At 42.8% G+C, this 26,947-nt stretch overlaps 1 protein-coding gene across 4 annotated transcripts in view; it reads right to left on the bottom strand.

The window, feature by feature from the left end:
• AGPS (alkylglycerone phosphate synthase) overlaps nt 1–26,947 on the bottom strand; it is a 334,856-nt gene that overhangs the window by 223,935 nt on the left and 83,974 nt on the right. For all 4 annotated transcript variants that reach the window (XM_085869957.1, XM_085869958.1, XM_085869959.1 and 1 more), the window contains exons 4-10: nt 24,702–24,822; nt 24,336–24,413; nt 23,083–23,154; nt 18,133–18,212; nt 15,152–15,232; nt 11,230–11,355; nt 3,852–3,960 (exon numbers count right to left, since the gene is read on the bottom strand). In XM_085869957.1, the coding sequence (XP_085726083.1) occupies nt 3,852–3,960; nt 11,230–11,355; nt 15,152–15,232; nt 18,133–18,212; nt 23,083–23,154; nt 24,336–24,413; nt 24,702–24,822 (667 nt within the window). The remainder of the gene's footprint in view (nt 1–3,851; nt 3,961–11,229; nt 11,356–15,151; nt 15,233–18,132; nt 18,213–23,082; nt 23,155–24,335; nt 24,414–24,701; nt 24,823–26,947) is intronic.

Genomic DNA, 26,947 nt, shown 5'->3' with positions numbered 1-26,947 from the left:
GGTGCAGTCATTTCTTAGAGTAAATCGACCCCATAGAGTTTGAAAATGCACTCCATTTCCACCTCGGACATCCAGAAGTACCCGTAATCGTACCTGACCATACCCTAATTGAACCAACTCATGAAACTAAAAGTCGTCATATGGAGCGACATCTAAATCACCTCCGATCAACTTAAATTTTTTATGCGCGTTATTGAATCATAGTGGAATAATTTAAGGCTTGTGGAGACAACATCTGAATTTTATTTTTTTTTTGCTGTTTTTGGACTACCCTAATATATTGTTACGGCTGTGGAAATTCGCAGAGCACCATATAGGTCCTTCGATCAGTTATGCCGATAAGTCTGTGTTCAGATAGATTTCCCCACTGATGTCTAAGGGTTTTATTCGTGTGATCAGGGCTGTGATCTTTGAGTTAGCTGTTTTTCTTTTACTATCGTTATTTTGGACCAACCGCTTCACAACCACCACCTCCACCGCAAACATCGCTCTCATCAACCACTTCACAACAACCACCACCACCACCAACACCTTCTCCACCACCGCCTTCACACAAACACCTCAACCACAAGTGCCCAACCACACCACCCTCACGACCACCACAAAACGCCAGCCACGCGACCATTACCACGCCACCGTAACCACCATCACGTTGCCACCTCAGCAGGGTTGCGAGAAGCCTGACATTCGTCGGGAGAGAACGGACGACGGCCTCACCGCTCACCCCCCCCCCCAACGAAAAACATGTGCGGAAGAGACGCGGGTCGGCAGTTATCAAACCAAAAGAGCCGAACCGATCTCTCCTGGAATTTTCCCCCGCACGCCGAGAAGGGGGGGGGGGCGAGCCGCCGTGGTTATAAAAGAGCGCGCTGAACGCGCGGTCGAGGTCTGAGTTGGCGGTTGGCGAGGTGGTGAGAGAGTCTCTCTCCTGAGTCTCTCAGTCGGAAAAGTCTGGAGGTCTGGAGGTTGTGGTCGCTCGCTCCCTGTCAGTTGAGTCAGTCTCTCTCTACCTGGGTCTCTCTCACTCGCGGTCACTCTCTGAGTCGTCGGCTGCGGGAGGTTGTGGAGGCGTATGGAAAGGAGGAGAGAGCGCAGCGGAGCCAAGGCGCACAGCCTGCCGAGCCATGCCTTATCGTGGGTCGTGGAGATGGGACGTCGCGGGTCGCCCCAGTGAGGTGAAGGTAGCCAGCCCGGTCTCGCGGAGCCTCTGCGGTCTACACAGCTCCGTGTCAATAAAGACCCCAAGGGGTCCAGTCTGCCCCTCATCTGTCCTGGGGCTTTTCTTTGCTTTCGAATGAATGTTGTGGCGCCTTGTCCGCTAAGTAGAACTGTTAAGTGTGTACATAACAAATAGACAGTCGTAGCTCTTTGTCTTGCTTGCATCTTGTCCCTACCCCCATTCCTTGCATGATTGTATACGTGCATGTTTGGTTGTGAAATAGATGTGCTTGTTTAAATGTACCCCGTTCGTTGCATCGTTTCCTTTGATTGAACTGCCATCTTGCACTCGGAATATAGTTGGTTTTTAAATAGCTGGTAAAGCGATCGGGTCCAACGGGGCTCGTGATAACACCCCGCTCGGTTATCCCAAAATGGAGCAAGCTGCATTAAGCGGCTCGTGTCCCAGCGGCCCCCGTTGAGGTACAGTCGCTCGGTAGTCTGCCCGCGCGAATAATTAGGTATATCGACAATTCGGCGATTGACCCTGTCACGCGTGGGTGGAATATTTACTAGGCTGTGGCGTGCTTAAAAAACACGCCCGTGGCTGGTTTCCAGCGTTAATCCAGAAAGCCGCGACTGGATTGTCCGTTTGGTGGGCGAAGCGGCCCCTATTCGTTAAACGCGGTCGTTCGCACGCCGGCGGGCGTGATCCGTAACAATATATATATATATATATATATATATATATATATATATATATATATATATATATATATATATATATATATATATATATATATATATATATATATATATATATATATATATATCCATTGCAAGTCAGAACTCAGTCATAAATTGCCATCACCCAGTGGGCAAATGGTACTCAAGCGCTCAGCTCTTTGCCCCCAAAGACGATGCCTTTAACAGCCCAATGCTAAAACCTTGGCACTGACAGTACATAGGGTTGGTAAAACTCTCATTGTTGATGTGGCAGAGAACTGGCCACGGGTAGAAGTAATGCTTCAGTGCCATTTGAATGGGTGGACAAATGGCACTCAAAATTACACTTTCTTGCTTGTGCATATCTATGTATGTATATATGGTCACAATTTATTTTAGGGTTAGTCAGCCAGTGCTCCTACTTATTTGGGGCCTCAATAGGAAAACATCTCGTCATAATTACAACCAAAACTACAGTTACAAACTGTAGTTCTGGTTTTTATTATTTTGCTTAATTTGAGTAACAACCCAGATGTTTCACAACGAAGCATAAATTGCAAAACAATTTAAACTTTGCTTAATCTAATCCATCGATTTAAATCGATTTTCTTTATTTTGCATCTTCCTACAAAGAGAATGATAATTTTAAAAAGCATTCCATGCGACTTTCATTGAAAAAAAAAGAAAATCTATCAATAAATAAAAATCGTTTCTCGATATTGAAAATTTTGAAAACCATCCAAGACCGCAGGTTAAGCCTTCCATGAGGAATTGAACAAATAATGGCAGAGTTTATCAGAAACAAGAATCCACATTTTTTTTGAGGTACATTTCAGGAAGGCGATGCCAGAAATAACCCCAGAGAGCAGTGGCATGGGTGATAAAGAAAGGAAATGGACCAACAGAGTAGTCATGATCAAATCATCAATGCAGAAAGTTCAAAAGACCAAGACAGGAAGAAGACCTCATAAAACATTGCAGGGTATGTGCATATAACAGTAGTGTATGCTGTAAGGACCGATTTCATAGCTTTCCATCATCAGCAGTATTGTTCCTTGCCTTCAATGTCCACTAAGCTATGCATTGAATTGAGAACGTTTAGGTAGCAAGGCGTCACCAGGCTCGATTCTGGAAGAGGGCGGCAGTTCAGCACAGCACACCAAGCCTCCAACTTGAGCGCAAACGCACTCAGCCATAACGAAATCCGTCATGTTAATAATCCAGCCCTTTTGCCCCACAGCGAGAGCAAAGTGCCATGTTGCATGAAATTAATTAAAAGTATCTATGTATTGCGACCTCATACTCTTGAACGTTGGGAGATCAAAAAGAGTTAAAGTCACCTTGTGCGAGTTGAAAATTAGCCTTCAAATAATTATATATTCCATTCATTGCATGGACTTGGAAGCAATATATGAAAACAAAAGTAAAGATTAACAAAAATATTTTCTAAAAATTGGTTCACAAGACATTTTCAGTGCATTTACTCCATAGTAATGCAAGAACAAAGTCATTGATATTGAGAGCAACAATGGCAAAGTCAGACAATGATGGCAAAAGCCAAAAATCATCAGAAACATTTTTGTTTTTCATATTTGATGCTTTGATGGAGTGTTTTTTTTTTCCCTGACATTCAGATTTCAGGCAGTATGGACAATTCTCATATATCCATTGGGGTCATAAAAAAAAAATCACACAGAATGTAAGAGATGTGACAAAGTCTTAACTTGGCCAGAAGACCCATCAGAGTGTATCACAATGTCAGTGGTAAGACTTATTCTTGAAAAGAGTAAGATTAACGTGAACAAGATGAAAGGAACAAGTGAAATAAGGGAAGGAAGTGGGGGAATGAGAAGAGGTAATTAATTCTCAATATATGTACAAAATAGATTTAATTGGCAATTCCTCTTGACACCCAATGATTTGTGGGCTTCCAATCCTGTGAAAGAAAGAAAGAAATATACTCGTACCTTCTGATCCCAGGACCATGTGGTAGACATCTGGGCCAGTCGACAAACGTGGACCCTGACAACTCTTCTCCAACACACCACGAGGCGTTACCACCTTCAAATGCACCAACTGATGCCAAAAACAAGAATTGGGAGAGTTACAAACATCTGACTACCATCCATGGCTTGTTATTATCCCCATGCTTTAAAATAAATAAATAAATAAATAAATTTAAAAGGGGGGGGGGATATCGTAATTGGCTCCGTCTGTCTGTCCGGCCGTCACACTATGTCCACCTAAATGGTTGTGCAAAAATTCACTGAACTTCGTAATTATGATCATCACGTGGCAAGAAGGTATGAGAGCAAGATCATTTTTAGCCCACACCCGCTGGGTCCCTGGGGTGGGATGAAAATGTCAAATACCAAAACAATGCATTTACAGGCACATTTTAAACATTTTTTTCATGAAACTTTGTCTATGCCATCAACATTGGGGGACACATGAAATATGTAACAATTTTTGGATTTGACCCCCGGTTTATGGCCCATGCAGTGGGGACTTAGGGTGAGAGGGATCAAAACAAAAAAAAACTTTAACTCAAAATTTGATATTGGGTCATTCTTGGTGGAACTTCTTGCCATCTTTCAACTTTGTTTTAGGTGGGATGAGTGGAGATTTGCAAGGTCATGCCATCAACATCGCTCAACTACATATTGCTCTTAGCACATAGTGGCAAACACATTTGTCGATTATTACCATCCCATTAAGAAAGCAATCAGCATCATAATTGAAAAAAGGCATATCAAGTGTGAATTCAAAATGAAAATGGCAAAACAAAATTAATCAGAATATTTTGAACAAGAAGAGAGACATTTCTAGTTTTCAACATTCCGATATTATTGTACGACACGAAAATGTTGAAACTTTTCTGAGATCCAAAACATTTGATGCAAAATGAACTGCCACGTCTATTCATAAAGCAACGGCGCAATGTCATCATGCTGTTGTGGCTTCGACTGGGTTAATATCATATGTTCGATCAAATCTTGCAACACCCGACTCATCCATGGAATTCTGGATTGGAATCTTTCATCGTTATAATTAAATACCATAACCCTATTGTTTGAAGGCAGCAGTCAGGATAAGAAATGGATTACTGATAATCGAGCATGATTACATTAGAAAGTGAATAACCATGCTGCCTGGCTGTCTTAGATTTCCTTTCATGATGATAGTTAAACATTTCCACAACCAAGGTTAAAGAATGAAGGTTAAAGACAGGCACAGACTGTGCAAAATGAAATTACATTCCTTCACAAAAGCACACTTATTTGCTCGAAAGTGTGAGTGATACTATACTATCTATCTATCTATCTATCTATCTATCTATCTATCTATCTATCTATCTATCTATCTCTCTCTCTCTCTCTCTCTCTCTCTCTCTCTCTCTCTCTCTCTCTCTCTCTCTCTCTCTCTCTCTCTCTCTCTCTCTCTCTCTCTCTCTCTCTCTCTCTCTCTTTCTCTCTCGTAGGACAGTGTGTGCACCGGGTTGTTTGCCATTTCTTTCTCAGCAGACATCTAGGATATGAATATGGAATTTTTGCCTGGTTTGTCATGGACCAGAGGTGTGGTAGCAGCACACAATAGAGAACTCCGTTTCAAAAGGCAACATACCCAGGAAAGCTCCCTCAAAATAATAGCTCACTTATTCGTGAAATTGACTTTCTTACTCTTTCATGACTCTCGTTTTACAATATAATAAAAAATATTTTCAAAATGACATTTCACAGTCGGATACTGCTATGTGGACATGTTAGTTGAGAATGAGGCATAAAAAGTAAAAAGTAAGTAAATATTTGTCAAAATGTGCACCTAAAAATAAATACTGAAGTTATTTTTACCTTTTCCCCCGAAGGTGGGGGAGGTTATGTTTTCACCCCTTACTGTCTGATTGTTACTTGCAAAATCGAAGATTTTTCAAGGATATTGGATCGACGATTTTGTTATTCTGTCTGTCTGTTTGATTATCGCCTTCAGGTCACAATTTCAAACCGATCTTCATGAAACTTCACCACATGGTAGAGTTTGTCATGAGGAAGAGGCCTATTGTTTTTGAGGTCAAAAGGTTAAGATAAGCCAAAGGTCAACAATTTAGGTGGGATTTCTAAAATCCTCAATTTTCATCCGATTCACTTGAAATTTGAAGAGGAGTTGCATATTTGGTCATTCAATTCAACTATCAATTGTTTTTGAGGTCAACATAGGCCCAAGGTCAACAACTAAGGTGGTGTTTCTAAAATCCTCAATTTTCATCCAATTTAATTGCAATATGAACAGGGTTTGTATTTCAGGTCACTGAATTGAACCACCAATTATTTTTGAGGTCAACATTGACCAAAATGTCAACATAAGTCCAAGGTCAACAACTAAGGTCCCTCCATCCATTGGCACCACACTCTGTGCAGAGTATTGGTGCTGCATAAGCAGTCTCCTTGGCTATTGGGCACAATCATGGATAGATCGCCACTCCGACACAGGATACCAGCAAGCTGGTACTCATTTTGCCGACCTCGGAAGGATGACAGACAGAGTCAACCCCATGTGGTATTAATTCATCATCAGCCCACGTGTCCTCAAAGCCTGCTCTTCTGCTCTTGCTCACCCTCTCTCTGTTCTATTCACCCTCTCATTTTCCCAAGGTCATCTGCCATCTGCTTGGAAATCTGCTAACATCACTGCCCTGCATAAAAAAGGTGCAAAAACAGATCCCTGCAACTACAGACCAATCAGCCTTCTCCCAATCATCAGCAAGGTGATGGAATCCATCATCGCCTCAGATATGAAATCCTTCCTCTTCTCCAATGGCTTGATTTCCAATCATCAATTTGGTTTCAGACCAGGTCACTCTACCCTGGATATGCTGCTTCTGCTCTCCCATCAATGGATGGAGGTCCTCAATGCCAGACAGGAAATCCAAGCCGTATCCCTGGACATATCACGTGCTTTTGACACAGTCTGGCACCCTGCCCTACTCACCAAACTCTCTTCCCATGGTATTCAAGGCCATCTCCACTCATGGCTCACAGACTTCCTCTCCTGTCGCAGTCAACGTGTGGCCCTAAATGGAGTTCTTTCATCCCCTCTTCCTGTGCAGGCTGGAGTTCCTCAAGGTAGCGTTCTGGGCCCTGTTCTTTTTCTGGTTTTCATCAATGATCTCTCGGACTCTCTGGAAAATCCTCTCTTTCTCTTTGCCGACGACTCCACCCTCTGCCGTACCATCTGTCATCCCTCAGACCGGCAAGCAGCAGCTTCTTCGCTCACTGCAGATCTGGATAAAATCACAAACTGGTCCAACACGTGGAACATGTCTTTCAATCCAGACAAATCTCACACTCTCACAATGTCTCTTCGAAAGGACCGTTTACAAAACCCCCCCATCCACTTTCTCAACAATCCTCTGGAAGAAGTCTTTTCTTTCAAGCTTCTGGGTCTCACTATCTGCCATGACCTTTCCTGGGAAAGTCACATTTCCAACCTCGCCTCAAAAGCCAGTCGCCGACTGGGAATCCTCCGTCGTGCTAAGTCCTTCCTCGGCCCTCTTGAGCTCCTGACCACTTACAAAGCTTTTGTCCGTAGCCTGATGGAGTACTGCTCTCCCCTCTGGGCTGGTGCTCCTGCCTCCCACCTTTCTCGGCTTCACGCTGTCGAAACCAGGGCATTTAAGATCATCGGCATCTCCCGCAATGAAGCTGAGTCTTTGGGCCTCTCACTCAATCACCGCAGGTTGGTCGGTGGTCTTTCTGTCTTCTACCGACTCCTCTCCAGCCTTGCCCCCCCCCCCTGCTCTCTCTGCGATTTGTCCCCACCACATTTCCACAGGGCGCTCAAGGTCCGCCAACAACCCCCTTCTGGTAAAACTACCAAAATCACGAATCACTGCTCATCTTCACTCTTTCATTCCTCTTTTTTCCCGCCTTTGGAATAAACTTCCTCACTCTATTCTTTCCCATTCTTCCCTCCAGGCTTTCAAAACAGCTGTTCACCACCACCTCTTATCTTCCCCCATCCAAATCCTCGATCTTTTCTACCCCCGATAATCCACCCAAGCCCACTTCCTTCATTTCTCCTGCTTTCCTTCCTGAAAGTCCCTGAAATGTCCATCTTCTCTTCGCCATGTTCCCCGTCCCATCCCCATCCCTCTCCCTTCCACAGTTCACCTAATGTGTCTGTTCCCCACTGTTTTGTCCCTTCCACTCCCGCCCCTCTTGTCTCATGCCTCCTTGCTGTGAGTTGTATGTTAGCTCTCATACGAGCCTCGACCAAGGTATACAAAAAAATAAAAATAAAATAAAATTCAACATCCGAGTGGGATTTGAACCCAGGATCCTCGGATCCCAAGCCCACCACCCTAACCATTAAGCCAACACCAGGAATAATTAAGGTGGTGTTTTTAAAATCCTCAATTTTCATCCGATTGACTTGACATTTGAAGAGGATTTACATTTCAGGTCACTGAAATCAACCAGTGAATTTTTTTTAGGTCAACATAGGCCCAAAGTCAACAACAAAGAAGGTGTTTCTAAAATCCTCAATTTTCATCCTATCGACTTGAAATTTGAAGAGGATTTTTATTTCAGGTCACTGAATTCAACCAGCAAATTATTTTGGAGGTCAACATTGACCAAAATGTCAACAACGAAGGTGGTAGTGTTACGAATCTGGCAGCCATGAGCACAAAAATTCAGGTCCCTATAGAACAGTTATATCGGTAAGTGTGTGTTTATAGTTAGGGCCCCCTACCTGTGTCTAACGGGAATTACATGTGTGCGCTGTGGAGCTTCTTTTCCAACAAACCTCCTTCACTTCACTTCGCACACCGACGCCATTGCCCACGTGCGTTCGGCCATGTACGAGGGCGGAGATTTCCATAGCCTCAGACCGGGACTCCACACAGGTAGGCAGGGGCGTGCCCCTTGTCCAATCACGCCACAGAAGGCGACTTTCCCATGACACGTCGGCCAATGAGGGTGGAGATGGCCACAGAAGGCAACTTTCCCACGACACGCTGGCCAATGAGGGTTGAGATGGCCACAGAAGGCAACTTTCCCACGACACGCCGGCCAATGAGGGTTGAGATGGCCACAGAGGGTGACTTTCCCATGACACGCTGGCCAATGAGGGTTGAGATGGCCACAGAGAGCGACTTTCCCACGACGCACCATCCAATGAGGGTGGAGATCACCCCAGACGGCGATTTTCTCACCCCGGAGGAAAAAGGAATATAAAGGAATGCCAGGCTGAGAGTGTAGGTCATCAGCGTCTTGGGGGTCACGGGTCTTGGTGCTGGCTGGTTCGTCTGGTCCTGGGTCATCGTCGTCTCTGATCTTCTCCTTGGTCTTGGTCGATTGGTGTGGGCCGGTTGGAGAGTGCGGTACCTGGTGCTTGGAGCGGCATCGTGTTGCAGGTTCGAGTCCCGCCGAGTCGGATCGTTGAAGACCACACGAGGTGGATAGGTCCAAACACAGGCTCTGGTCTCCAGCTCACCTTTCCTCGAGCTGGAAACCTTCAATAAAGACCCGACGGGGTCCATTTATTTGTGTGTGTGTCTGTGTGTGGGCCCGTCTTCAAGTAGAATTGTGTAAGTGCTTCCTTTTGCTCAATGTACATTGCATTTCTTATAGTCGTGATAGCTCTGCTCTTTGTGTGCTTCCCCCTCCCCGATTATTGTAAAATAAACACCCCTATTGTTGAATGTACCAGCTCATTTCTGTGCTTCTTTCATTGGCTTAGCACGGTGCATGTTGGGAAATTGGGAAACGGTAAATTGTGCATTTGGACCGACGGACCTCGGTAACCATCCGCTCGGGTTACGCACGGTTCGAGCACGGTAACAGCTCGTCCCGCTCGAGCTCCGTCGAGGGTGTGAATTCCCCGGTAGCTTTGCCGCGTGGGTTTTTAGGTATATTGAAGGTTGGCAATTAACCCTATCCCACGCGGTCGAATTATTGGCGATTCACGGTCCTGTAAGGCACCCGTGCCTTTCGGAGTTCTCCGAGAAGCATTATCTAGATTCCGAGTGTTCGGTGGACCCGACTCATGATCACCACTGAGACCCAGCCTCACAACAGTATTTGTAAAATCCTCAATTTTCATCCGATTGACTGGATATTTGAAGAGGATTTATATTTCAGGTCACTGAATTCAACCAGTGAAGTATTTTGGAGGTCAACATCGACCAAACAGTCAACATAGGCCCAAGGTCAACAACTATGGTGGTATTTCTAAAATCCTCAATTTTCATCCCATTGAATTGAAATTTGAAGAGGATTTGCATATCAGGTCACCGAATTCAACCACCAATTATTTTTGAGGTCAACATAGGCCAAAATATCAAGAGGCCGAATTTCTAAAATTGTCAATTTTTATCCGATTGACTTGAAATGTGAAGAGGAATTGCACATTTGGTCATTAAATTAAACCACCAGTTATTTTTGAGGTTAAATTTGTTTTATAGACTTTGCAAGTATTGTGCTCTGCACAACGTCGTCATCTTGTTTGTTTGTCTGTCTCTCTGTCTGTGTGCAGGATATCTCAAAAAGTTGTGAACGGATTCTGATTAAATTTTGTGGACAGGTTGGGTGTGCGACAAAGCTAAACTGATTAGATTTTGGTGAAGATCCACATCCGGATCTGGCGAATATAATTTTTTCAGTGATTCTTCACCATTGAGAGATAGGGCAAAACTGATATGTAACACGATATCTCAAAATGTTGTGGACGGATTCAGACTAAACTTGGTGGAAACGGGTGTGTGACTAGGAAGAATCGATTCAATTTTGGTGAAGATCTGAATCCGGATCTGGATCTGATAATTCTGGAAGTGGTTCTTCACCATTGAGAGATAGGGCCAAAAACGATATGTAGAATGATATTTCAAAAAAGTATTGGGCCCGATATGTTCTTGTGGCTCAGGCATTGTGTGGCGGAGGTATGCGCTTTACCAAGTGCCCTTCTAGTTCTTAATGTAATGTAAGTGAAGATTCGAGTAAAGCAGCACAAAACTGTCCCTCAAGGTTCTGTTAATGGCATATTACAACACCTCCCAATTTCTCAAGGCGATGAACCTTTGATAGCAGCACAATGTGGCATGTCCAATTGTTTTGGGTATCAAACTCAAACAAGATAACTCGTCAGTAAATACACAACCCACCAAGCTTTCGTGTCAATCCAATTCACAATCAGATGCAACATCATTGTTTTTTTTTTAACAAAGGGTACACTTTGGCAACACGTGTGCAACTTAAAATCTAATCCAGTGTCCGGATAATAACAATAAAACTGTTCCCAACATTGGTGATTTGAATGCTGCCTTCCGACTACGTTCCTTCATCTCACCAGGTCCTCGATGTTTCCGTACACATTCTTCTTCATGCCTGATGCTCTGGTGGCCACCCACCCTCCCAGGGAGCTGAACTCCACAGAGTCCGGTTCATGGCCTGTGCAAAATCCTCTTTCGGCAAGCTGCAGACAAAATCAAGAACATTGGAAGTCAGAAAGACAATTGCTCGGACATTTGTGAAGAAACCACTGAAATGGAAACACCACTTGTGTGACACTGCCGCCTGGTGGACATTCAGATAGGTGGAGAAATGAAACAGCCTATTTTTATGGTAGCTAAGAAAATAAATGGAGCTGCTGGTCACTCAAAAGAACACCTCAAAAAAGGTTAAAAAATAAAAAAAAACCTTAAAACAACTGTTACAATGCAGCACAAAACTTTCAAGACCTACTCCACTACTATCCACTACTCCAGAGATGCCAACTTTTGGAAATCAGAATTAGGGAGGATTTGCAACCGACACCAAATAATGTGCGCGAAGCGCACATCTCGAGCGCGGAGCGCTCGACCCTTGCGGCGGGGTCCAGGGCCCGCCTTAGGGTCCTGGAAGCTCTGGGGTTCTAGACGCTCTCTAGTGCCCTCTGAGCCCTATTTTGGAGCATTTAACATGTTAAGAATTCCCACTTTTTGAACAAAAAAAGGGGAAAATTGTGCACTTTTTAATGTAACATGTATGTTAATATTAGTAAGTTAGGGGACAATCAAAGATTAACAAAAAGCACAAAAGAAGCAATATTTTTCTTACCTTACTGGCTGGTACTACTGCTGCTTGCTTTTTCCATGGCAGCTTTGCTGAGTGACAGCTGTGTGGCTCTTTTAGCCCTTCTGATTATGTCTTTGCTGTATTCTCTCTGGTAGCAAGGGGTGCTATGAGCTAGTTTTTCAATTAAGAGAGCTTCCAGGGTTTTGACACTCAAATTGGGACGAAATTCAGTATGATTCTTCCGTACAAGACTGAGTGCCCGCTCACATGATGCGTTCGAATGAGGAATGACCAAGATTCCCTTCATCACTTTGCTCAAATTAGGATACTTCTTGGCACCAGTGCAGGGATCTGTGAGCTGTGAAATCCGATGCCACTGCTCATCCACTCTCACTGTCTCAGTAGCAATTGTAGCTATGGAGGCGTCTGCCTGGTAGTGAGCGAATTCACTCTCAAGACTGTCTATGTCACTATCACCGCCACTGAACAGACAGGGGAATTTCTTGATGAAAAACTCCACACAGTCAAACCCCACTTCTTGGTGTAGCTTAACATCCAGCACCTGAGCATGCTTGGCTAATTCATCATCTAGCGGCCAGGTTTTGAAGATGTAATTGCAGGCTTTCACATAATATGAGCGAACTGCACTGAAGAAACCTTGGATGTCTGACTCACTCAGAGTGAAGGTGGATTTCTTGAGACTCCTTTGTTCCCTTATATACAGTTTGGCATCGTTCCCAATCATGAGGTCCTCATCATTCTTCTGATGATTTCTGTCAGAGAAGGGTACATTTACCAGAGCAACCGATGACACCGATGGTTTCAAAAACCGTACGAAGATATCTTTCAGAAGACCATTCAATTGTCCGTGCAGGAGATGAATACAGGGTTCGTCTCTTTGGAGCAGAAGATTCCCCTTCTCAAAAAGCTTGTCAGCATATCGAAGGAAGAAACAATAGAGTTTTGTTTGTGGAGACAAGAACATCCTGTTGACACGTTTTTCTCTAGATTCCTGCACAGTGTTTGAGGAAGATGCGCTTTTAGTTGTAGAACTCGTAGTACACTTAGCCGCAGGGCGATCACACTTGCGTTTACTGCCAGCAGAAGAGGTCAGACTCGTAGTACCAGATCCAATTTTACGTTTGAGGAGAGAGCTTGAGGTAGGTGCAGCCAAGGAAGAAGACCTCTGATTCGAAGGTTTTGCTGAGCTTCTATCAAGTGATTTGGCAAAAGCAGAACTTAACTTGGGTCCTTCTTTGCCTGTAGATGGGACTATCACAGTCTTTCTCGACTCTGAAGGGATCTGCTTTGTAGATGAACGTGATGAAGGGCCGGTGATGCTACCTGCTCTCAGCATTGGTTTTGCTGCTGTCCCTGCTGTCTTCTTCGCAGCAGATACTGCAGTGGTAGTGGTGAATGCTGCTCCACTAGTGCTTGATCCTGCAGTGCCAGTACTGGCAGTAGATACAGTGCCGTCCTTCTTGCTCGTTGTTAGAGTCTTGGCTACAGTTGGTTGCATTTTTCTTCGTACTTCTTCTTTGAAGAAGAGGCGAAGTGGCTCCCACTGTTCAATCAGCCTGTCTAGGCACTGACCAAGGGACAGCCACCTTGTTGCGACATGCTTCAGAATCTTGTGTGTCGGGGCATCACAGAGTTCTTGCAGTGCTTTCACTCCTTTGACGCGTTTACTACTTTTGTCCAAGTAGTAGTAAATATCGATGAGAAAGTTATCTAATTCAATGGGTAAGGCCTGAGCCGCCTTCTTGGCCGTATTGTGCATCATATGGCAAGGGCATCCCATGATGTAGCACTCTGGATTTTGTTTGTGGATATAAGCAGCGACTCCTTTGTGCTTGCCCACCATGACAGAGGCATTATCAGCACAAAAGGAAACACAATTTCCCCACGGAATTTTCCTGTCACTGAACTCATGATCAAGCAGTTTGAAAATGTTTTCTCCAGTGGAATCTTGTTTGCACGCAGGCAAACTTAGCAAACCTTGCTTCACAATCCCAGCACTGTTGTCATAGTACGAAATCAGGACAGGATATAGCTGGGCCTCACCACTGTCATTGCTACCGTCTGTAGCTAGGCTAAATGGAGCTAGTCTAGCAATATCGGCAATAGATGAAGCAGTAACATTTGACAACTCACCAATTATTGCTGAAGTTTTTGTTCTTGCACATCCATACTTTGAAGCAACTTTTGAATCTGGAAACATCTTTTGAAATAGAGGTCCAGCATGATCTGAGACTGATATGGGCAAGTTATGTTCCACAATAAATCCACTAAAGAGAAGTTCCGCTCGGGTAACATCCTCTTCCTCGCTTGTCCCTTGTTTGGTGAAATAATTCAGAAGTGTACCGGTACTCGTGCTCGAAGATCTCTCCTTTGCAATGTCTGTGTGCCGTTTGCTTCCAACGTGCTTCCGAATATCATCGCGACCTCCGTGCTCAACTGAAATATCAACGCTGCATACTGTACAATACGCATGATGAATTCCTCTTTCAGACTTTCGAATACACGGGTATTGGAGACTGTATTCGGTCTTGTACTTCTGAGACCATTTCTTGGTCTTCGTAAGCTTCTTTTCTGCCATTTCGTAATCAACATCGAGGGCTTGAAGCATCGGTAACTTCGAAGTCGATGTTCCACAGCTGCAGCGCGACTCGTAGAACTCTAGCGGCTGTTAAACACCGCACGGTGGTCGCGACCGCCGGGCTGGTACGGGGCCCAGCTGCATGCAGTGAGCGTATCGCATGCATATACACTGTGCATACATACCGCATGCACTGTATTGCACACATACCGCATGCACTAAATCTCAGTGCATGATCGCATAAGCGAGATCCAGACCCAATGTTTCGCTGCTCCTCATTTGAATTTGCAATTTTTTACGTACAATTTGGTAGCAGCGAACGTTATGGAGTTACCACATGCTATACGTAGCAGACGATGCTTTTCATTCAATTCTCATACTAGTACATTCTGATTAGTGAACAGTGCAAAAATATCAAAATTTCGGGAGGATAAGGATAGTGATCGTAAGGGCGGGAGTTTGGGTGAATTTTCGGAAGCCTCCCGATGAAATCGGGAGGGTTGGCATCTGTGCTACTCGTATTTTTCTTGAAGCAGCAGCGTATTCTTTCATACCACTCCAAGTATTGAACTTTTGACACTTCTTCGCACACAAATGCATTTAAAGCATTCCTCACCTTCCTTTCCAAATCTTGACCAATGATTCCCGCTTCGATGCAGGCAGTCAGATTATTCTCATCAATCCACAGGATCTGATTCTGCAAGACAAAATCCATAGGATTAAAAAAAAAATAAGTAAAAATGACCTGCAAGTACCATTTACACTTAAAAGTCTAAAATAGACATTGGTGGTTCAACTTATTTGAAGGTATGGTAGGGAGAACTAATTAGGCCACAGGTACGGTCTCTCTCAAGGCACAGCATTACAAGTTGTCCAGTTGTGCAGATGAGATCCCGTATAACAAAAAAAAAAAAAGGAAGAGATGATCAATGTTTTTTTCATCCATTAGTTATCCTAAATTTAATGGCCAGCTCAGTTTATCACCAATGACATGCGCCAACACAAAGTGTCACCTGAGTAACAAATTATTACCGTATTTTGCTTTCGCACCATCTTATTGACCATCACGCAACTCGGTGATGACTTCTCCGCTCCGGATTCACCACGCAGCCCATTCGATAGCTCAATTGGAGATTCCTTGATTCCAAATTCACTGCACGACTCACCCGAAAGCGTGATCATGGCGAGGGGAGCACCGTATTGCTCCGGGATTACCTCCCGTTTGCTTTCCCGATGTACAAATTATTAGAGAAGTCCGTCCGAGACGTCAACACATGAGTCACGTGTATGACACGAGATCCTCCCTGTAGCCCCTCACTCCACAAATGCACCTCTCCCGTCCCGACAAGCAATCTCGGCCCTTCATTTTGGTGAGTACCTCTGTAACTGTTCATATAATTGTCCATTTGCGCATTTAATTTTTGTTCTTTATCGAGTTGATTAATATGTGTCTCTAACACGTAGTTAAGTGAGGTTGAAGTTACATTAGGGTGACCGAAAATGTGCCCTTGGTAATACAGCCCTTCCCGATAACACGATATCAATGGGAATATCTCGTCTGCTTAAGGTCGTTTTGCTTAACGTCACATTTTCTAGGAACGCATTCATGATGCTAAGGAGAAACTTGGCTGTAGTGCGTTTTAAATTAACAATTAGACAATTTATTTCAGGAAATATCACACTTTTCAATTATACGTCTTCATTTATGCAAATCAATGTCTTAAATCATAGACAAGTCAATTCTGAAGACAAGTCAGGCCTGGACTTTCGGGAAAGAAAGTTCCGACTTGTACAACAAAAAATACGGTATTATTAGCTCCACCACCGAAGGTGAAGGAGGTTATGTTTTCACCCCCTTTCTGTCTGTTTGTTTATCTGTGTACAGGATATCTCAAAAAAGGTGTGGATGGATTCGGACAAAACTTGGTGGACACGTTGAGTGTGTGGCAAGGACAAATGGATTCGATTTTGGTGAAGATCCATATCCGGATCTGGATACGAGAATTATTAAATTTTCAAAGTGATTCTTCACCATTGAGAGATGTGGCCAAAAACGACATATATCATAATATTTCAAAATTGTGTTGGGCCCGATACGTTCTCGTCGGTCAGGCATTGCGTGGCGGAGGTATGCGCTCTACCGGGTGCCCTTCTAGTTTTTATTACTTTCTTGCAAGACGATCTGACAAGTGAAATTATACACGACACACAACCATGATAAATTTGGTAATGCTGAGAGATCTAATTGTCAAACAAGATTCAGTTAGATTGTCAAACAATTCCAAAGATTGTCAAACAAGATTAAGTGAAGGTGTGGGGAGAGCCAATTTAAGCTTTTACTGATGTGATATGACCAAACACACATTGCAAGCACTTTGAGATCAATGTTCTGCAACAAATATTCAGTGACAAAACAAACCTGCAAAACATTTCTCAATATTATACCTGAAGTAGTAAAAATATTTCCTCAATGCAATCTTCAAGGTTTTCCAAGAATGATAGTATTTCCAAAAAAAATTTTTTTTTTAACTGCCAATTGGGATAATAAATTAATAAAGTGGAATACAGTATATAAAATGAAGATTATGAAAGACATGAATAATAAAGGCTGTGTCCAAATGTGAAGATTGAAAAAATCAAAAGACAATTGAAAAATAAATTTGCTAGGTTCATCCAATCAATATTGTGCAAATGTAACAGAGAGCTTTCAGTCCTTGGTGACATCACAGAACCCCATCACATGACTGGGAGGATAGCCTCGACGCGTGTGCACTCTCCTGCGACCTGTGTACCTTCAAGGAAAATAATCCAATCTTTGCACAAGATGAGCCAAATTAATGATGTGCTGAAAACCTTTTACATGATCATCTCATTCAGATAGCATCCTGCAGAATCACAACATCCATCATTACCAACATCATCAGGAAAGATACCACAAGTTCAAACATCAACACAGTTTCAGTAATGTTCCATTTGTGAGTGACCTCTTATAAATCTACATCATAATATAAAAATGTCTTCCTTGCTTGCCACCATGCTGTTTCACAGCTATTCCAAATCCGATTTTTAATGTACTTCTGCTGTTTGTACTAAAACCAGAAACAGTGCTTTCACTGCTGTTTCCTTATGGGCACAAAATTTGCAAGCAACAATAAACAGTCACCTGACATTTTGTTCATGTGACAAAATGTGCAATGCTGAAGGAGAAGGAGATTGGGACCATACTCTGTGCAGAGCGTCGGTGCTGCTTAAGCAGTCTCCTTGGCTATTGGACACAATCCTGGATGAGTCGCCACTCCGACGCAGGATTCCAGCAAGCTGGGACTCATTTTGCCGATCTCAAAAGGATGAGAGGTCAAGTTAACCCCACCTGGTATTAATTCAACAGCCGAGTGGGATTTGAACTCAGGAGCATAGGATCCAAAGCCCACCATCCTAACCATTAAGCCAACACCAAGCATTTGTATGCTGAAGGGAAAGAGATGTAAAACTTAATTCAACCAAAGTAATCGTTGTAAAGTGAATATGTCCATTGATTATTATCCAAACTCCACAGCAAATGAATGCTCGAGGAAACTTTAAAGCAAGTAGACGCACCATCTGAGTCATGTCCAGCGAGAGAATGCAGCGTTTCTCCTCCAGGGGGCACTCAAGGGCACTTGAAACGCTCGTTCCACCTGCGTGAATCAGCAGGAGCCGTAATGAGAGCCATAATGTGTCGCCACATCGGCAGGATAAACCATTGCGAGAACATTACTGCAATTTTGCATCGGGATCAGCCGACGTCTCAAAAACACTTGGTTCGGCAGACAAACGACTCAAAGAATAAAATTTTTAAAATAGCAATATATATAGTTCTTTCTGGAAGTACCAGACATTATCTTCTTCCATTGAAGGAAGAAATAAGCATCGTACAATTATTGCACATCACAGGTTTCAGTGACAGGGTTTCATTGGGAGCGATTGAAGCTTTCAAAACAGGCCTGCACACCTTATCGTCGTCATTTCATTCTGAATTTGTCACAAGTAAAAATTGACAATTCCAGTTTTGTCACAAGGCAAAACATGATGAACGAAGTTGATCGAGGCCTCAACCTAAATCGATATAAACAGCAAACACACGAGCACCGTTCAAAGAGTTAATGTGAACAAGATACTCACATTCCAACATGCGCAAAAATAAATTAATTTTTTAGTGAAAAAATTACGAAGCAGGAAAAAAAAAAAACACTTTTATTTTATTTTATTACTAATAATATACATTTCTGTAATGAAAACGTTTAAAAATAATAATAATCATAATAATAATAATAATAAAAGGTTGGCGTGCATTGGACGACAGCGAATAGCTTGTTTGTACAACATTTTACAATGCCTATCGTGCTTTTAAAAACATATCTGGGTCAAGGTTAATTGTAGAGATGAAGGACCAACAGTTATGTTGGTTGTGCATGTAATGTAAAAAAATAAAAAATAAAAACCAAATATTAATAATAACCAAAATGCAACCCACCAACATCCACAACTCACTTACAAAATGTAGTCAAAGTCAAAGCAGAGGATGTCTATTGTGCGATTAATTTGATCCTCGTGTATTCAGCCAATTAAAAATAACAAATATACTGAAATTATTTGAAGGACCTCAAAAACAGTAAATAATTAATAAATAAAGCTTACTGCTGCATGATACAGCAGGAAGAAAAATATGAACATACGAATCTTTATGATATCAATGCTTCGGTTGGAACAGACTTTTCAATCTTGGACAAACCGACGGCTTTTCATTGCACACCTGTCGAAAGATCAATGTTGGCACTTTGCAAACCGCACGGGTTTTCGCCCACATGCTTTTTTCCCGAATACACCATCTGCCTTGGTGTAAAGCATTCTTTGGAGACGATTCACTCCTCAACAATACTGTATCCAAGGCCCTATGATCTTAGACGTTTCCACCCAACTACCTCTACAAAACCACCCCCCCTCGCAATTGTCTCACACCTTCTTTACTAATATTTTCAGCTCCTGAAACCAAGGACTGCTATAATTGCTGTATTACGGCCCATTTCAGAAAATTCGCCACAGCTCCTCAAAATGCCGTTAAGGAGGCCGGGAAACGGTCTCAGAGCTAGGCGGATGAACTTTTTACCTCTGTAGGGCGAAGCATCGTCTCCCCGTTTCTCCCACTGCCCTGGCCATGTCCTCATGACCTGCCAATGACCCAGACACCGTGAATACCCCGGCCGTTTGCCTGACCCCTATCCCACCCGGCCACCGGCGGCGAGAGAATACGGGCCACATCCTCGATGCTTCGTCTTGTTTGTTTTGTCGTTTTGCACATCAATCCAATTGCCTGGTCAGTGAAGTGCTTCAGTCTACAGCACTTATCTATATGAACCTTCATCAATTCCAAAAATATGGTGCATAAAGATCTACAGCAATATATTTTTTGTTTGTGGATTTTTGATATCTGGGAACAGATCCTTCACCGTCCCCATGACAAGAATGAGCACGAGTGAAATGCTAGATGCCATGACCCAATTTGCATAACATTATCTTGGAATGACCATTTCCAATGGCACAAATCTGAGGTCGCATGGTAGTCGCTTCTGAAATGGAATCCCACTATTTTAATGCGAGCTGGAAGGCAAAATTAAAATGATGGTTATATTTTGTCGAGCAAAGCAAATTTGCATCGCGTGCTTTTAAAGTGTGATTCGTCCAATCCTACTCACTTTGGAACACAAAATTTGTTTCAACACAAGTGTCTCTGCGGCAACATGAGAAACACCTCTTGATGAAGAAAAACAAAAAGGTGGGGTGGGGTGGAGGGGGAGGGGGATAAGACCTTCCCAAAACAGCACTTGGCTTCTACCAAAGGTTCACACAACCCTCGACTTAATGCCGGCAATTGCGTGTCATTAGCAAAACACGCCCGTGTGCCATAAACATCTACAACAGCATATATGAGCAGAATGGCCACTCTCCCTCATAATGTAATTGAGTATAGATCTCCCACACTTGCATGATTGACTTGCCAAGAATTAGCATAGTGGTGATCAAGGCAAAAGTTAATTAACACAAATTTGCTCGTAACTCATTTTCATGCGCCGATTTACGAGAATGCCAATGAAGGGAAAACCAGAAGCTCCTCCAACGTACTGACATTTGTGTCGAGGTTAGGTACACGACGTAAATGTTTGGGGTTAAAAAATAAAGAAAACATAACAATAATAATATTTTATGCATGCAAAATCCAACATCTAAAACACCTGTCAGAATTAATTTCAACCAGATCGCCTTGAGAACATCAAAGAGCTATGCACAGAGCCGAGTCAATTAAAATACTTTCTTCCACATGACGTTGAATATTAGTCGGCCTAATAAACCGCGGCTCAAACCATACATCTTGCCGCCTTTGTCGTCATAAATGTCACCGCGTTGGGGTTGCTCCAGCGCTTGACATATGGTTTCAATCACAACTCGCAGCCACGGTGACCAGGAAAATCTAGATGCCGATGGCCTTATCCACAATAGAGGCATGCCCGTGATGTGCAATCCGTAGTCCCACCCTTAAGTGAATGTAACCGGCTTACGAGAGCACTCGAGATTGCAAAACCAAAAAAACAAACACACCAACAGTGGCATATAGACAATAGTCGACATGGGCTCACAATCCTGCAGCGAAAATGTTGATGCTCCACCATGGTGATAAACCGCAAGATGGAGAAATACCACGAATGCAGTGCAGTATGATAGCTTGAGAGGTACATTGCAGAAAGAAGGTTGATGTGAGGATTAAATCTAGACTGATGAAGCTTGCCGCTTTGCAAGGAATGGAGAAAAATCATCGTTCACCTCGTACGATCAGGCACAAGGCTACGATGCAAATCAAATCTGGACGTGGAAGCACCGTTTTCAGGTTACATAGAATGCATTAACCCTTTGCCTTTTGAGTTAACAGGAGCAATTAAATGACAAACAGAATACCATTCGTCATTCACGTTAGAAAACACATATTGTACCAGGATTGAATTAAGAATTCAGCCCACTGGCTGCATCATTACTGAGTGTTACCGATTCAATGCTCCCTGCATGGCTGTGCCACTCGTGCGGTGCCACTGCACATTACGGCAAGGATTTTGAATTTGCCCAGGGTACCGACCAGCGACAATTATTGCCTACCGATTCACCGAATACCATGAAAACCAGTGATACAATTTGTTACATGGATGGGTTTAAGCCTCGTGAGTATTTTAACGCAACGACTCTGTAAGGTCATAATAAGGTTAGATGTTTCACATGATAAAAACAAATTTGAGAATTTACAAAATGGCGGTATTGGCACTCAGACAATTGGTGAGTTTATATCAATGTTCGTCAACAAAAAAAATGGGGGGGGGGGGTTAAGAAGCAGAATAGGGCAAAAATGTACTTGCTGGCAATGTTTATAAAGGACAGGTGACAAAGCAAAATGAGAAAATACAATTGACGTGAATGCGTCAATGGAAATGCCTTCACCCATGTAACATGTCAACCCACTGTTATGTTTAATCTCAATTAAAGGTCACATGAGAGAGAGAGAGAGTGACAGTAAGAAAAGGAAAAGAGATACTAAAGTAAGAAAAGGAGAGTGGTGAAAGAGGAGACGACAATAAGGAAAGGAAAGACATGAAAGAGGAGACGACAGTAAGGAACCGAAAGAGGTGAAAGAGAAAACGACAGTAAGGAACCGAAAGAGGTGAAACAGAAAACAACAGTAAGGAAACGAAAGAGGTGAAAGAGAAGACGACAGTAAGGAAAGGAAAGCAGTGAAAGAGGAGGAGACAGTAAGGAAAGGAAAGAGGAGCAGAGGAGGTAAAAGAGGAGCAGACAGAGGAGGTGAGAGAGAGGTGAAAGAGAAAAGGTGACAGAGAGAAGGTGGCAGAGAGAAAGTGACAGAGAGAGGGTGACAGAGAGAAGGTGACAGAGAGAAGGTGACAGAGAGAAGTGACAGAGAGAAGTGACAGAGAGAAGTGACAGAGAGATGTGACAGAGAGATGTGACAGAGAGATGTGACAGAGAGATGTGACAGAGAGATGTGACAGAGAGATGTGACAGAGAGATGTGACAGAGAGATGTGACAGAGAGATGTGACAGAGAGATGTGACAGAGAGATGTGACAGAGAGATGTGACAGAGAGATGTGACAGAGAGATGTGACAGAGAGATGTGACAGAGATATGTGACAGAGATATGTGACAGAGATATGTGACAGAGAGATGTGACAGAGATGTGACAGAGATGTGACAGAGATGTGACAAGGGAGCAGACCGACAAGGCTGCAGACCGACAAGGCTGCAGACCGACAAGGCTGCAGACCGACAATGCTGCAGACCGACAAGGCTGCAGACCGACAAGGCTGCAGACCGACAAGGCTGCAGACCGACAAGGCTACAGACCGACAAGGCTACAGACTGACAAAGCAGCAGACAGCAGCTCAAACTGTCATCTTTCGTTACAATTGCACATCAGGGAACACTTATCTTATGAGCAGAGTTTGAGATCTTACCTCCAAATGGAATGATGCAAACATTATGAGTCACAGCCAAGTTCACAATCTTAAGGACATCTTCGTGGCAACCTGCAGGAAACAAGAATTGTTGAACCTTTGCCGAAACAACGCCCGAAGCCATCAAAGGCACATTTAAACAATGCATTAATATCCAAATAAGCCAATTAAAAGAGGCCTTCCTGGATGGAGCGTAGATATTTTACCTACTTGCCCATTCAAGTTTCCCACACAGCCTACCCAAAGGGGCAAAATCGACTTCTCAGCCGAGGTGGCGAAATACCAAAAGTGATGACGTTCTCAAATGTTGTCACACATTGCCAAAGAGTGACTATTTGTGGTCGTGAAATGGTAAAACGGTGGAATTGTCTGCATTTTGCCTTCGAATGTGTGTTGGTCACAAACATCATTAAAAACAATGCCATCTCCTTTTGCATCGCCATTTTCACCCAAAACACTTTCTGCACAACGAAAAGTACTTTCTCTTCAACTCTCATCACATGGGTATCTCGATAGTATAAAGAATCAAGCTTGTCTGGCCGCTTAATGTGAAGAATCTTCTGTTTTTCTGTTTTTGTATGTAGCACAAGGCTGCGAGGTGGCATCATTGCCTGGGAGCATGATGTGCCGCTGATGCAATAATCCTCTGCTGATTAGGGCAGGAATTTGGAATTTGGCCACAGTGCCGGCGATATCTCATCTACTCTTCGCGAATGATGCCGTGAGATCTTTTTGTCCACCAATGAATGCAAGCAGATGGGACACCCGTTCAACATCCATGTTAGGGACGGCACACACGTTGATGAATCGCCCTGCATGTGAAACACAGGGATGACAGTTTATATAGCTGTGTCGAGATTCAAACCCATGCTAGACCGCTTAGAGCCAAGTGTGCGTACCTCTAATTCACCATGTCACCATGTCGAGAATGCTTTGCTGCTGACTTGGATGGCCTAATTGGCTATTCCTGCAGAGTCAGCCTGGACATATTAATGTTGTAATATAAATGGGCCTTGTGCCACTAAATTTCGAAATGGAACAGTTCTGAGAGCAAGCAACTTACATCATAAAGGCATATATTTGAAAAATGTGCGACACATGAGTCTATGTGCATGCATGGACTGAAACTGTTTCTTCAACCAATATGTAGGTTCACCTGCATGTGAAACTTCAGATTGTAAATGAAAAATATTTCAGCAGGATAATGGAACATACAAAACTGCCTGAAATTACTGGATGCAAGATTCACTCACAGGGCCAGACAACTAGGTCTGGAATCCTTTCAAACTTCCCTCCTCCTCGCAGAGCAAAGATCTCATGCAGGCAATGTCCTGAATGATAAAACCATGCTATTATTAAATGAAGAAAATGGCATGGCTGTAATACCACCAAGCAAGACCGCTCTCAAAAGATATAGAAACAGAGAGATTGAAAAAAACATAATAACATAATTCCAAAATGTCAATGGTTTCAGACAGAGACGTCGACTGAGAAAGGTATAAATATAAAGAGACTTAAATGATAACATGAGAAACCAAAGAAAGTTTAACAAATGCATTCCATTTTAGTCTGGGAATTGTGCACAGCTCTAAATAAGTGATCGAACATTTCAGCCTTACCATGAGCACGGAAAAGACGATCTTCGGCATCCAGAGAGTGTGCAATTCCCATCTCCTTTAGCTCAAGTAGAAACCCAGCATTTTGTACTGGTGGTGGTATATACTCCGGGTTTAGGTGTGACTGCAACCTCACAATGAATCCAAATCAATTGATCAAGAAATAGACAATTATATATGTAAATAATTGTAACAATGCAAAGATGGCACGAATATTTATCACTCACCACTAAGCAACATTATCTGTGAATATTAAAAATTACGTGTTGGAATTTCAGGTGCTACGTTAATTTGTATATCATGGCTGCAATATTCTTATTTTTAATCTCGAAATATCTACAAGTTTCTGCATTGGATTTAATCTCTTGTCCACCATCTCTCGTCACCCCCAAGTATGACCTGTGATCATTACTTCCACATTAGCCATTCCAAGGCTGACAGAATGGCCGAGGGGTACGCAAACTTGCCTCGAAGCTGTGTAGCCCGGGTTTGAATCCAGACCCAGCTATAAACTGTCATCCCGGTGTTTCACAGGCAGGGTGATTCATCAACGTGTGTGTCGTCACAAGGATGGATGTTAAACAGGCTTCCCATCTGCCAGAATTCGTTGGTGGATGTTTAAGATCCCACAGTGTCTTTCACGAAGAGTAGGAGAGTTATCGCCGGCACCATGAACAAATTCCAAATTATTGCCCAAACCATCATTGCATCAGTGGCACAGCTGCACCCTGAGCCAATGACGCCACCCCACAGCCTTGTGCTGCATACAAACAAAGAAGAAGCCTTCCAGACTCAACCATCTTACTTGGCAGTTTCAGTCTTTCCTCCCCTCCTACCTTTACTCTTCTCCTGTTTGTTCATGCCCTTGATGTTTGTCCTACTGTTAGTTCTACCTTGCTCTTCCATGAGCCTCATTCCTGTAAAAATAATGATAATAATAAAAATAATAAACAAATAAATAACTTAGATGGAGCTAATGGTAATCCAGCACAGCTAGTATATCATCACAACATGCATCATGTGTAATATGGAAGTACAAAGCTCCTTCGGTATCAATTTTTTCCGATATCGATACATCGGTGGGCTCATACTGGTATATCAGTATGAAAGGTATAAAACATTTTAAAAAAAAGATTAAACAATAAAGAAAACAAGTGCAGGTACAAAGTACACCGGCCCCATGCTAAATAAATAACATACCCTCCAGCCTGCAACTTCGCCGGGGTGCCTTCAGAGCCTGGCAATGCCGCCTTGCAGTACATGGACATTTGGGAGGGAGCGGTGTGCAATAATTGATTAATTACCTGATTGGAATATATAAATAATAATCGCAAAATAATGAATTTCTTAATGAAATGGCTAATAGACTGTTTCATACAAATCTGTAACTTTTTGAAAATTAAGGAATTCATCGAAAAATTAAACAATTGATGAATCAATAAATCAAAAATACCATGTCCAAATATCAGCTTCCAAGCTCAAAAGGTGCCTGAGATATTGCCAGGATGAGAAATAAAATAAATAAGAAATTAATAAATCGATAATAATTAAGTTATTCATCAATTCATTGATTAACCAAAAAATAAAATATACCGTTTTTGCCAAAGCACATTTTCACTTTTGTCCCCAAATATCAGCTCCCGAGCTCATAGAATGGCTGAGATATCGCCCGGCCAAACAAACAAGAAAACAAACAAACAAACAAATGAAAAATCACTCAAAGAGTGACAACTTGGCGAAACGGAACGGCACTCGATAGAGAACTTACCTCTGCCAGGCTGAATAGTTTACATTTTATATCCCACCGATAGGTCGGATCTGAATTCAGACCTTCGCCAAAATCGAATCGATTAGTCCTCGTCAACACCCAACATGTCCACCAAGTTTCGTCCGAATACATCCATAACCTTTTGAGATATCATACAATATCTTTTCCCCATCTCTCAATGGTGAAGAATCATTTAAAAAAAAATAAATAATTCTCAGATTCGGATCCGGATTCGGATCTTCACCAAAATTAAGCGTTGCTCTCCTTGGCCGGTCACCGACACACACAAAACATTTCAGAACAATTGTTTGAAAACTGTGGCTAAAAATCGTGTACCAAACAGACAAACACTACAGACCATACTTGACAAAAAAAAATTTTCGCCAAGCAACGGACAGTAAAAACTGAGTACTCCCTTACTTCGGCATCCGGCGATGGCATCATGCATCACCTGGTTAAAAATGACTTGGTTTTAAAGCGA

This window comes from Eptatretus burgeri, chromosome 2 (genome assembly GCF_056783735.1).
Source record: "Eptatretus burgeri isolate ZD-2024b chromosome 2, Ebu_testis_v1, whole genome shotgun sequence".
In the NCBI taxonomy this organism is placed as follows: Eukaryota; Metazoa; Chordata; class Myxini; order Myxiniformes; family Myxinidae; genus Eptatretus; species Eptatretus burgeri.
This window is presented reverse-complemented; position numbering and strand designations above follow the sequence as displayed.